Consider the following 13218-nt stretch of genomic DNA (forward strand, 5'->3'; position numbering starts at 1 on the left):
GGTGAATTTCACACCTTTTTTTTTTCCTCTCTGTATGGAAACCTGGGTGTTAATGGTGCTGGAGCTGGTCGTGTTTTATAAGGAATGGGGCTGTCTCTGGGAGCAGAGGGAAAGCAGCGAAAGGAGAGGAGGTGAAGACGGATTCAAGGAAGCTGCTATTCGCGACAGGCATTAGTTGGATTATCCTCACTTTTTTCTTTTTCTTTTTTTTTCAGAGCATGTAAACATAAGTGCATTTGCAAAGTACTTTTTTTTTTTTTTCCTATTTTTTTTCTAGTTCAGCATGAAAATTGTTTTCTCTTTTCGCTTCCCAGTGAAACTTGACTGTGCAACACCTAAAGATGGAAAGTTGGTCTGTGGAGCAAGTCTGCAACTGGCTGACACAGAGCAATTTAGGAGAACTAGTTCCTAAGTTTCGCGGTAGGCATTCTTGCTGTTCCTGCGTCTTTTATCTTTTTAGATGTTTTTAATTGTCTGCTTAGCTTGTTTTGGGGCTTGCATCAGTGTGATACATCTAAAATAACTGCAAGTTCGTTATGAGGTCTTCGAGGAGCGCTGGGGGGAAAGTCTCAGGCTGTTTGTAAAGAGGAGCACTTTCTATCGAGAAACAGCTGGCAGTGCAACAAGCTTTACAGGGCCTATTTTATACTGCTACAGTTGCGTTATTTCAGAGGGTGCATGCTCTAAAAGTGTGTGTGTACATAAACCCTATAATAGTGCAGGGGTAACTGTTAGAAAACATTTTGTGTGCTGTGTGCTCCTTGCACTTCTTCATTATGAAAATGGAAAAAACAAACAAACAAACAATCTGCTACCGTCAAAATAAAGTCTGATTTTAAGCAGTGTAATACTAATTGCATTTCAGACATAGCATTCTCTTACTGGAAGGTAAGAGAACACTGGACACTGACTTGAGCTTCCGGCATTGGAAAGGACAGTACCTGAAAGACATCATTTCTTTAAAGCAGTTGAAGAAACACACCGTTAGTAGAAAGTATCTTTGACTCTGACCTAAAACACCATCAAGTTTTTAGGCATGTGGGATGTCGCTGTAGTTCCAAAATTACCTCACAGTGATTGTAATCCCCTTCAATCTGCAGATGAAGAAGTAAGTGGAGCAGCTCTCTTGGCTCTGAATGATCGTATGGTGCAGCAGCTGGTGAAGAAGATCGGGCACCAAGCAGTACTAATGGACCTGATTAATAAATACAAGCAACAAAAACATGGGCTACAATCCTTTGCATATGCCTGCAAAGCAGATTTGCCAACTCTTCCAGAGATCAGTGTGTGAGTACATGCAGAAAACATCGGTCTGATTGAAATTATTCTTTCTGTAGTATTTTAGATCTGATATTTACTAGCTCTACAGCTGTAACTTAAAAAAAGAAATCAGAATTATAAATGTAGACTCTGAATGATCTCTAAAAGCATGTCAAATGTGAACAGTTATTACCACGTGAGCATCAACATTGCTGAACACTACCATTAGTTTAACCAGTTCTGGCCCTAGAACCCAGTTTTAACTTGCACAAAGTGTTATTGAACTCCTGAACTTTGACTTTAGCTGAAACTTTCTGTATTTTCTGTATTAAGTTTTTGAGGCAGTTATTTCCAAACATTCTTTGAATGAAGTCCAGTAAGAATGGCCTCATTTAAGGACTTCTGACTGGAACACTATGTAGGAAATGTTTTGTTGTAATTTCTTTACTATGAGAGTGGTGAGGTGCTGGAACAGGCTGCTCAGAGAGGTTGTGGATGCTCCATCCCTGGAGATGTTCAAGGCCAGGTTGGATGGGGCCCTGGGCAGCCGGGTCTAGTATTAAATGTGGAGGTTGGTGGCCCTGCCTGTGGCAGGGGGGTTGGAGATTTACGATCCTTGATGTTCCTTCCAACCCGGGCCATTCTGTGATTCTGTGATAACATAATAATTTCACTCTCTCTGCGCAAGGAACAGAAATTCATAGACCCACAGCATTCATTAGATTGCATTTTGTGTTGCTTTGTGATGTAAGGCCGAATTTCAATTTTTACTGGATGAGCGTTGTTACCACATGAATGTTTCCTGTTAGTATCACCTATGGTTGAGTCTGCAGTCCCACAGTGACAGTGGGGCCTGAGTCCACATGAAAATAAACTACCTTGTCCATCCTGCTGCTGATCTTTCCAAGATCTGTCAGCTGTATTTCCCTGACATTTTTTTCGTAAATGCTATCCTAGCGCGTGAGGGTGCACTACCGCTTGCCCACTTCTTCATGCTGTCCTCAGTGCATCTTCCGTCTGTGTATGAATTGAGTTTAGTTCAATTCCTTTGCTAGAAACAAAATCAAAGCTGTTAACAGGACATAGTTCCAAGTGCAGTTAGTGAATGCTTTCTGTATAGTAGTAATGGTCTTGTAAAGAATCACCGAGCCTGATTTGCATTTCCAGCAGTTTGGATTAGGACAATTAGGAAATCAGGATCTTGTGTCCATCACTGGAAAGGTGAGAAACTTCTGAGTCAAACAGAAGCTGTTTATGTATGTATGAGAAGCTCATACAGAGACATTACCAAGTAACTGTAAAAATGCCTTGGACCTCCAAGTGTGATTGAAGGTAGAAGCCACTGAAGGATTGTATTGGTTTTCTCTGATTTTTAACTGGATGACTGGAAACATGCATGACTTAGAGATGCATTGATTCATGAAAAAGGGAAACTCCAACGGCAATGTCTCTTACAGCAACAGCATTTCATGTGAGTGTAGTTGAGGCTGGAACAGTTTACAGAGCATTCTTGTAGTTCAGAGTTTCTGAAGAGAAGAGTCATAGAAAAGTTACGCCTTCCCAAAAGAAAAGTGTCATAATTTGTGGAAGATCCAGTGTATCAGTACAGTTTTACTCTTTCCCTAAGACAAATTCTAGTGATTCTCAGAGAGGCTTTAGCAGCAGCGCTTAAAGTAGTGAAACTGGTAATAATGTTGCATTGGTGGCTTCATCCAGAAAATTTTGTATGTGGTTCAGTTAATGACTGGAGAATAACTCGTGAATTTCATAGTAGAGTGAATCTGTTGATGGACATCTTGTTGTACATAATGTACAGTTGATGAAGAACATCTGTTATCCTGTCTCCTGCTTCTATGTAGCTTTAACTTTGATGAGGCAAATTATGGTGAAAATAAAAAATCCAGGGAAGTGGGGTGCCTGTAGCACCTACCTAACAAAGTCACCAACTTCTTCTGATCTATAACTCAAAAAAAACAAAAAAAAACAAAAAAAAACAAAAAAAAACAACAGCTGTAAGCTGTCATTATGCTGGCAGCATTACAACAGCCCCTGTATTACAGGATAAAACTGTCAAATGTTGCTTGCTATCAGCACAACAAGAAGAAATAACAGCAAAGTGAGGAGGGGAGAGAGGAGGATGCAAAGGTGAAATTGAAGATAAATGGTTTGGAGTAGGGATTTCCGGCATGTAGTGAAGCAGTTATCAGAAGTTTTTGGAGCAAGTGACTAGCTGAAATTGGAGCGAACAACCAGGAACAGACAGATGTGAGACTGGGTAGTGTTCACAGAGGTGTTAGGATGGTTGGAGTAATGTAAAACTGATTCAAAGGTTCAAGATGGGCTTAGCCTTCAAGAAAAGAGAAAAAAGAGGTTCCAAAGTTCTAGCTGAATATGAATTGCTACTGAATACTCTGTAATTCCCTTTCTTTTCCCTCTCCCCGTGTACAGTATTTGCCAGTTTTGCTTAGTGACTGGAAAATGCCAGGCAATGAAGGTGGCAGTTATCCTGCAAGCCACAGGTTTATTTTCTTGGATTTTGTTACTGTATAGTAATTAGAATATTGTTAGGCAGTATTATTGTTTAGTTTTCCTTTCATCTTTTCAGAGTTGGGTAATTGAGCTGAGTTTGATTGAGGGATGGTATCAGCATCATGTATATTCAGAAAAGAGCAGAAGCTGAGCTGCAGTAGAATTGATGAGTGAAAAGGTCAGATTAGTCTTTTTCTGTCTTCTATCCTCTGTGCTTGCTCACTAATTTACAGTTACCTTGTGCCAGCAGCACAGTGTGGGTTTGTTTTTATTGGTTAGTTTTAGAAATTCTCTTTTCTCCATATCTTTCAGTAATAATCTTGCAAACTATTCATTACTGAGTGGAATATGGTTATAAGAAAAATCCGTGTATTCAAGGTGCTTTAAATACAGTGCTTGGGAAGATAGGCATGCCCATTTCATTTGCAGCCTTATTTTCCTTGTATCAAAATGTGCCTCTTTATAATCTGGAAGCAAGATCAGGATTTGTTTTTCTCCTGTGAGATGCTCAGCTACTACTGGAGAAAAATCCGGTTTCTCTTTCATAGCAACTGATTTCTTGTCTGGGAGGCTCTGGCTGCTCACCCCCTTCTGCCCCCCAGCTATCATTTCTCGCCCATCTGTCATTCTCCCCCATACACATTGCTGATAGCTTCACCATTCCAATACAAGTGGTCCTTCCATAGAAGTGTCTATTTTATCACTTAAAATAATAACAAAGAAGTAAGGATAAAACTGTCTGGGAACAGAGAAGGGGGGCATAGTGAATCACACAGTCAATGCTTTTAAAATAAAATCTTACTATGACCTTCAAGAGAATAAAACTTCAACAAAAAATCCAATCGCAAAGATCCTGCCAATGCAGTTATTAGAGAAACAAGTCCAAATCATTTAAATCCATGGAACAAAACACCAGTATTTCTTGCAGTGATGATTTTTGTCCTCTGCTTCTAAAGGGTGCTTATTTTTAATTAATGATGAGTAATTTGCCTTGTGTTGTTCAAAGAGTTTACAGTGCGCTGTCTGAATCAGCCTCACCCAGAATAGGCTGGCTCTGGGAAATGTTCTCAGAGCTGTATTTTCAAATATTCTCAGTACAAAGATTTCAAATGCCCATAATGCTCCGTTAAGAGAAAGGGACTGCAAAAGAGCAATGCAAGTTCACCTTGAGGCAAAGAAGCACAAGAGAAGGACAGAAAGGCAGCTGTAAATGGAAGTGCCCCTCCTGGTGAAGTGGCAGAAAATCAGTGGAGCTATGATGATTTATAATCTTGAAGACCCAGGCAAATCATATGAGGGTTTCTCTTAAAGGTCAGATGAGTAGCTGGCAAATGTCTTCCTTCTAAACAGCTGTTTTAATGAAGTGATTAGGTCTGCAGATGGAATTGAACATCCCTGGCATCTAATAACTGCTGCACTACCTTTATCCCCAGTAAAATGCTATTTTTGGAGGTGAATGCTGCTGTTTAGGTATGCCTATAACTTGACCCACTGATTAAAGTGCTATTTTAGAGTTCTTTTCCCACTCCCAGTACTCCTTCATTGCATGTTCAACTACTGATGGAAAATTTCATGTTTTATATTCTTGAGGGAGTAATGCTGGTTATGAACGGGTTGTGAAGAGTTGAACAAGGTGTTTGCTTTAGAAATTTGATTAAGGGAACAGAAAAGGTTGGTTTGACCATAAGGATGAGTTCTTAGTCTAAGGTATAAATGTAATTCCTGCTTTATTCAGCTAATATATATACTCTGAAAACTGATTTTCCACGCATTCTCTCTTACACCCAGTTTTAGTCTATGGGTTTACATGTCACGGTAATAGCAGTTTTCTGCATCAGAATAATTAAACCTATTTTTTGCATTTTGGTATATAATATTAATCTGGTATTTGTTAGATTAACTAGTGGGTTTTCCTTTCTTTTTTTTCTCCTTCTCCCCCTCCTCCCATATTGTTTTAAATTTGATATTTTAAAGTCTGTGCATTGCTTGTTTGTCTGGTTTTCCCAATCCACCCCTATCCTCTTCTCTCATCTTAACTAATGGGGAGAGGGAAACTGTGGTGACTGTACTAATGACTCTGTATTGTCTTCTTCCGAAAAGAAGAGGGATATATACTCATTTCTCACCAGTCTGGCTAGATTTTGAAGAGCAGCTAGGAGCAATTAAAACTTCCACTCCTCTTTCATGGGCTCTCCCACTTCCACCATTAATCTGATGGCAGAGCAGTTCATATGAGCAACCCTTCAGTCAGTTCTGGCAGGGGTTAAGTTAGTTCAGCAATGGTGGTTTAAAAATTCAGTTTGATTGACTTGTAGCTTCTGTCTCCTTTCTCCAATCTGAATGTTATTCTTGTTGTTCTTTTTTTTAAAAAAAAAAAAAAAAAAAAGACCTGTGAAGTTATAGCTTCAGTGTGGTTTGCTTTAAATGAAATGTGTTCTTTTATGTATTATTAATGCTGGTGAGTTGGCTTAAAATTTACCTGTACCTTACCTCCGTAGGTAGTTCTAACAACTGTTAAATTATCTTCTGCGTTACTAAGTAGGAGAGCAGAGAAGACTGTTTAAATACAAAACCACAGCAAGTGGCTGCAGCAATTGTATGCCTTTATCTTTCTTGCAGAATGGCTTTTTGTTAACACACACAGAAATACAACAGGCAGTCTTTTTGTTGAGCTCCAGAGAGGAGAACTTCTTGTTCCCTTGTCGTTGTCTGTTAAGACTACAATATAGCATGCAGAGGGCAACTCAACGAATACATTTCCTCAATACCTGCTCTTCTCTATCAGAGCGCTAGCAGTCTCATGGCTCCTGGCACCCTCATGTTTATCTTGTTGCTAAGACAGAGGCTGTCATTGCTTGTAAATGCCTGACACTGCTGTGAAAACCAGCATTTATTGGTTGGTTTCTGTCCTCTCTGCCTTTTCTCAGGGTACTTGTTTATCAAAGGATACACATAACACATCACTTCTTTTTGCTGTTTCCAGTGTGATGGTCCAGATGTTTGCTTTAAGTGATGCCCTAGTACAGCTTTATTTGTACATTTGTTCTTCCTATAAAAATGTGCTCTGTGGCTTTCAAGTGCAGTACAACAGCTTCACAGTCTGAATGCCTTCAAGTCATTTATGCAGAGCAGGTTTGAGAGCACAAACAAGATAACAGACCCATCTAGCCTTGTCTGCCTTTGGACTTCTCATTTGCTGCAGATTTGGAAGACATGATTATTATCCAACAGCTTGGGCCTACAAGGTGTTAATACATGAACAAATTGGAATATTTATTTTAAATTCAGTTTCATTTACTTTTAATAATTTATATTTTTTATAACTTTTAAAGAATTTACTTAAAATTGTCACTGTGGACCTACAGAATTGCAAGATGCCATTATCCCTACATCAGCATTGCTGGTCTGTATTTAGCGTTTTAAGCATACACATATGAAACCATAGTTCTTAAGAGATGTCTGACACTGGAAAGTTCCCACGTTTATGTACCTTAATAGTTTCTTTGTTTCAATGCAGAAACTGTATTGTTGAGACAGTGAGAATTATTTCCAGTGGATATGATATTTTTTTCCAGCTGGTTCATATGAGCATGAAGAACAACCTTTTAAAAAACAAGCAGATGTGCAAAGTCTCTGAAAAAGGTCAGAAGCAGAAGGAAAGAAGTACCTCATAATTTGTTTGGAAGTGCAGATATCAACTGCTTCCTCTGATTACACCTTTCAAAAAACTGATGCTTAGAGATTCCAGAAACATAAATTGCATTTGGCCCATTATTTAGAACATTGATTAAGTCTTTCTTACTTGCATTTATTCTAATACTTCTGAATCCACAATTTTTTTTTTTTAATAGTAGATTCTACATATCATACTATAATTCATTTTATTTGGTTGATTTTAACAGTTCATCATAAATTCAGTTGTTATTTGATTTTCATAGAAACTTGGGTTGTGTTGTGTTTGGTTTGTATGGGATTTGGGGACAAATGTCTAAATTTGGGATTTGGATTTGAGGTTGCAAGAATTTCTGCTGCTTCACTTTTTTCTCAGTCTTCTGTATGTGAGAATTCAATTTCCCTGTCATTGCAGACAGAGGCTTAAGAATACGAACTTAAACTAGAACACACAAACAAAAAATATCTCAATATTTCCCATTTGCTGCCTTAATATTTGCCTTAATATGAAGTCATGACAACTGATCTTATAGTTTTTGAACACTTGAGGTCAGCAGTTCTGGATATACGCATATGATGATGTGAGTTTTATACACACACACACACACACACGGGGGGGAGAGGAGAAAAAAAAAAATAAGATTTTGTTAATTGTCTTCCATACTAGAAATAAGCCCAGACTTGAAGGCAATAGTAACTACTAGCTGCACTGCATTGTAAAGACCTAGCAAAGTCACAGAAACAAATACAAAATTATTTGGATATTGTAAAACACATGTGAGTGAAGACAAATAAACACATTTTTATCTTTAAAAAATCCTGATTTAGATGGCAGTTCTGCCAGTCAGATTCCCCAAGGAGCATTTCTTCTTCCCTTGTCTGCAACCTGCAACTGTTGTACTAGCAGGAAACCAAAGCTCAGAGTTTTCATTTCTGTAATAGAACTCTTGAGAATGTAAGCCATTAAAAAATCTTGGTTCTCTAGAAGAAGCCTGTGTTTGTATTCTGTAAACTTTCTTTAAGCTGATTAATTTTGTCTGTAACTTCATGCTCATGCTGACTCTGATGAATTTTGTAGGAAGGATTTGCAGGAAAAGCTGGAATATGGAAAATGGATAGCTATCTTGTGTTGTTTTTCAGCTCCTGCTAGCTTGCTGAAGCATAATGTTGCTACAAGTAACTTGTTCAGTCTACCTGCCCCCATGTTTAGTGGCAACTGTAAAAATAAAAGGCATCATCAAGCACTATGTAGATTGCAACCCCCCCTCCCCCCCCCCCCACTATTGAAATAATAGTGTTTAATCATCTGTTATTGTTTCTTTTTGTAGAAATAACTGCATGTCAATATTTAAGGCTGTAAAGATTAAAAGTATATGATACATATGTTAGGGAAGTGGAACACTTCACGCAACTGCAGTCTTCCTTCACATCTGTAGGTTCCGGGCTTCCTTGCCTCCTCTCCTTACTCTGTGGCTTTGCAGACTGGACTATTTTTCAACCTACAGAACTTCTGGCAGAACCTTCTGCTGACATTCAGTTCAGAGGCTAGACCTGTCCCTGTGGAGAGGACAAAAGAATCTATGAGACTACTCATGGTATGCCAAACATAGGAAGCTGCCAATGTGACTAGGGTTCTGGTTAGCTGTGATGTCCTCTAACATGCTAGGATCCAAGATGATGGAACAGGCAGCAATGAATACCATAGATTCGTGGACTTGAACCGTCTGGAAACTTATCTGAATGGTTGGAGTCCATCACTGTAGATGTAAGAACTTTTGTCTCTTTTGCAATGAAGGAAGATACTCTCAGGGTTTTGGAGTCCCAGAGGTTACATAATACATGTAGATCTGGGTTCTGTTTATTTATTTAATTTTATTTTTTCTGTTCTGTTCTATGGCTTCTTGAAATAACTTGATGCAAAGCAACAGGATTCCCTGTACCAGTAAGGAAAAGGACCTGTGACAGCAAGGGGATAACGGAGACTGCAACAGTTATTGGGCTGACTTAATTGCAATGTCAAATGTCTCACAAACTGAGAGGAGAGACAGCAGTGTACCTTTTGGGATCTTAATTTTATCTTTGTGTCTCAAGTTGGAAGCAGGCCACGTTTTTGTACTTAAATCTAACTGTAATTCTGTTCTTTGCTAACAAGGAAGTTCTCAGCTATATGCATAAATCAAAGTGCATGTGCAATTTAACTGAACTGTTCAAGGTAAACAAATTTGCCAGTGATTGTTTCTGGGAATAACATTTAGAGTGGAGTTGTCATTTTCCAAACAAGCTTGCATTTCATTTAAAAATATTACTGCACACACGTAACATGACTGCCCTACAGCAATGATTTTTTTGGAAAAGCTAATAAAATGTCAAATATTTTGCACCATGGAGCTTAAAGAAATTTTCTGATCTTGTTTAGAGAGTTTGGAGATTCTCTATTGGGTAAGAGTAAAGAGAAATTTGGAGCATGAGATGGAGTTTGGAGAACTTTTTTGTACTGACAGATGCAGAGGACCTAGTGGAGGAGAGCATTGCCATGGAATCATGGCACCTTAACAACATTTTATTCTTTTGTGATTATAATTATTTGGAAAACTGACTTGTAGCTGAGGTGGTAGAGGAAAACTGGAATGTCCTGTGTCATCCAAATTCCAGGAAGAGAACGCTTTAACTTCAATGTGGTATTAGAAAGTGGCATTCCTTTATTCCTCAGATACCTACGACGTGACTTGACAAATCAAGCATGCTCCCTCAGAGTTAGTGATCTAAGGTTTATTGTATATAGAAGCCCAAGTCTCATCCAATCTACTCTTAGCATACTTGCTCAGTTTTCTATCAGGAGCTTAGGATGAGCATCGGGCTCAAGTTTGCCCTAGTAATTGCTGTTTTACATAGTGGTACTGAGTTTTGGAGTGTCCTCGGACTCAAGTAAGTCATCCCCTGCATTTCTGAGTGGAGTTTGTCAACGTGAATTATTCAGTCATTAATTCTGGGTAACCTTGCCTGCAGCAGGAGAGTTGGAACTACATGATCATTGAAGTCACTTTCAACCCATGCCATTTTATTATTTACATGGCAGTTTGTTGAAAATAATATTTAGTTACTGGCAGCCTGTCTGCCTGTCCTCAGTGGAGCTGGTGAAAGTGCAGGATTCAAACCTGTAGTTTCCTAACTGATGCTACACTGAACTCTGTGAACTTCTTCACTTCTGTGAACTCTGTTTGCATAGTAAGGATTTCCAAGTAATTTCAAAATTGCTTTTTCATTTTTGTAATTATTTGTAACCAAAAAAGAACATTAGAATGTCTGCAGGGATGTGTCTGTAATTTTTTTTTCTCTGTGTGGTGTGACTGCAAAGTGCTTATGCAAGTTTGCTACAGTTTGCATCTACTGTTAACTATCTGTGTACCACAAAAGCTGCTGAACTTGGAGATGCTGCATCCCTGACCATTTTGTACCAATTCTGGATTGGTAACCAATAATGCTGTGAATACTACTAGTTACTGTGATTAATATTATGAGGATCAGGTGACAGTATCTAAATTTTTCTTTTTAAGTTTTGCATCAGTTTTCAGTAGTGCTGAAAGTGGTACAGTTGTATAATGTCTGTAGAGCTTTCACAAGCCTGCAAGCTACCAACTTATATTAAAAGACGCCAAGATGTGGTAGTATAGAAAGGTTACCAAGGTAGGGAGTTACTGACTAATTTAATCAATAAGATAGTGAGGCCATAAGTATGGCTGTATTGGCCCAAAATGAGCTGCCTCCCAGAAGAATAGTATTTCAAAGTGCTATAAATTAAGCTACCACAGATGCTTGTCCATTGGTATGGCAGTTAACACCCTGAAGATGTTGGCTGCCATGGGTTTTTCTTTACTTTCTTCCTTGAAAGAGACTAGACAGGAAAACCTCCCAGTGAAGACTGCAGACCTTGTTTAGAAGCTACCAAAGAGAGTTTTAGGAGTTAAATACTGTCTTGACTGAAGTATAGCAGCGTGTTCTTCTGTGCCATGGTTTTGTCTGGGATACAGTTAATTTTCTTTGCAGGGTCTTGTAGGATGGGAGCTTTCTCTTACAAAGTGGTGGCTGACTAACTTCAGGTGTATAAAGCGTAGATTTCAATAACTGTGATGACTGTTTTAATTTCCTTAAAAATGACTGGAGAGAAATAGATGAGAACATCTGGTTTGACTTTAGATGTTTTTCAGTTATTCCATCATTTATCAATGTTTCCTCCCTGAATGTTTCCTCCATTCCCAATGTTTCCATTTACCTTTACATTTACATTTACATTTACCAATGTTTCCTCCCTCCCTATAAAGGGAGTCCAGATCATTAGATCAGATGTAGATATTTGTACATTAATATTGTGTGAGCAGATACTTTTATCATCTGTAATGATAGCATTTTTAAAGATTATTATTATTATTATTAATTATTATCACAGAATGGTTGAGGTGGGAAGGAACATCTGCAGGTCATCTACTCCAAGAGTAGGTTGCTCAAGAGAATGTTCGAATGCCAGAAACTGTTGTTTCTATAAGCTTGTTAGTTGCTTCCAAATCACTGCCTGCAATTTAAATTAAAGCAAACATAGATTGCAGAGCTATAGGCATAACAAGAGTTTTAGCTATTTTTGGTGCCTCCCATTTTGAAATTCCTTTATTGGCTCTGGGCTGCCAGTACTGGGAAGCTGTCTGAGGATGCCAGGACCATCTTTTAGATGCTTCAAGCTCAATTATCCTCTATTTTTTCATGTTCTTCCAGCATCAGTTTGCCACTTCTGTAGAGGAGAGCACTCCTTATAGCTAGAGGGGATTTCCCGTCACAGGCTTTCACCAGCTAAGGTGTGGTATTTGCACATAGTGCTGATGGCTCTTCTTAGAGTTGTAGGTGTGGCTGACACACAGGCTACTTGTGCTTTGTTTCTAGTCTTTACACTGATTAACTGTCCTCATCCTGTTCTTTGCTCTCTCCTTTGGGAGGACAATCTCGGCTAATATATTGTATAATAATTTATTCTATTAATCTGTTCATTTTACAATCACTAGTTAATTAGAAGGACTGTAGGAAGTGCACTATAAAAGAAGGTAGGTGATGGTTATCTTGCAGTGGTAGTCCCCAGTGATTACTTCCGCTGTGCCTTCTGCTTTCATTTAGTGAACACTTAGTGGCAATTTGTGTAATGTGGATTATAACATTTCATGTTTGACATCCTACTTTAGCACCACGTGTTTTAATTGCAGCTTTTGTGAGTGCTACATAAAATGTAGAAATGAAGACAGTAAGCCCTGAATATGTATAGTGATAACTTTAATTTGTGTTGAATTTTTGATTATTTTTCCTTCATACTTGTTTGCATTATCAAAGAAGTGCTCATGATTATATAATCTTTTTCAGTGGAGATCTGAAATTATGTTCTGCAAGATGTAGGACATGTTCTTATACTTTACCAAATTTTCCTTACGATGTCAAGATGGTACTAGGAGAAAAAAAATACCCTGACCACAGTATGAGAATAAGGATGGTTGACTGTTTGCAAGCAGACATGACAAAGTACCTAGCAGGATCCCTGTAAGTAAACATTGTTAGGTTTATTTTGGGTCATTTCTAATTGGGTGCAGAATTAAATGTTCAGATGAATGTAAAGATATTCTTAATGTGCTTTCTTACATGGAGGAAGCTTAAGTCGGGAAACCTGTTGAAGCTGATAGTAAGATTTGCGTGAAATCTTCAAGATGTTCTCTTTGTTATTTAGAG

At 38.4% G+C, this 13218-nt stretch overlaps 1 protein-coding gene across 1 annotated transcript in view; it reads left to right on the forward strand.

Moving 5' to 3' along the window:
* Positions 1–341: 341 nt before the first annotated feature.
* Positions 342–13218, forward strand: part of SAMD3 (sterile alpha motif domain containing 3) — a gene marked incomplete at both ends in the record, with an annotated part of 32927 nt that continues 20050 nt past the window's right edge. Inside the window, 3 exons of the mRNA XM_079549873.1 lie at positions 342–420; positions 1101–1287; positions 12859–13032. Coding sequence (XP_079405999.1) covers positions 342–420; positions 1101–1287; positions 12859–13032 — 440 coding nt within the window. The remainder of the gene's footprint in view (positions 421–1100; positions 1288–12858; positions 13033–13218) is intronic.

This window comes from Tetrao urogallus (genome assembly GCF_951394365.1).
Source record: "Tetrao urogallus genome assembly, chromosome: 2".
NCBI classification, from domain to species: Eukaryota; Metazoa; Chordata; class Aves; order Galliformes; family Phasianidae; genus Tetrao; species Tetrao urogallus.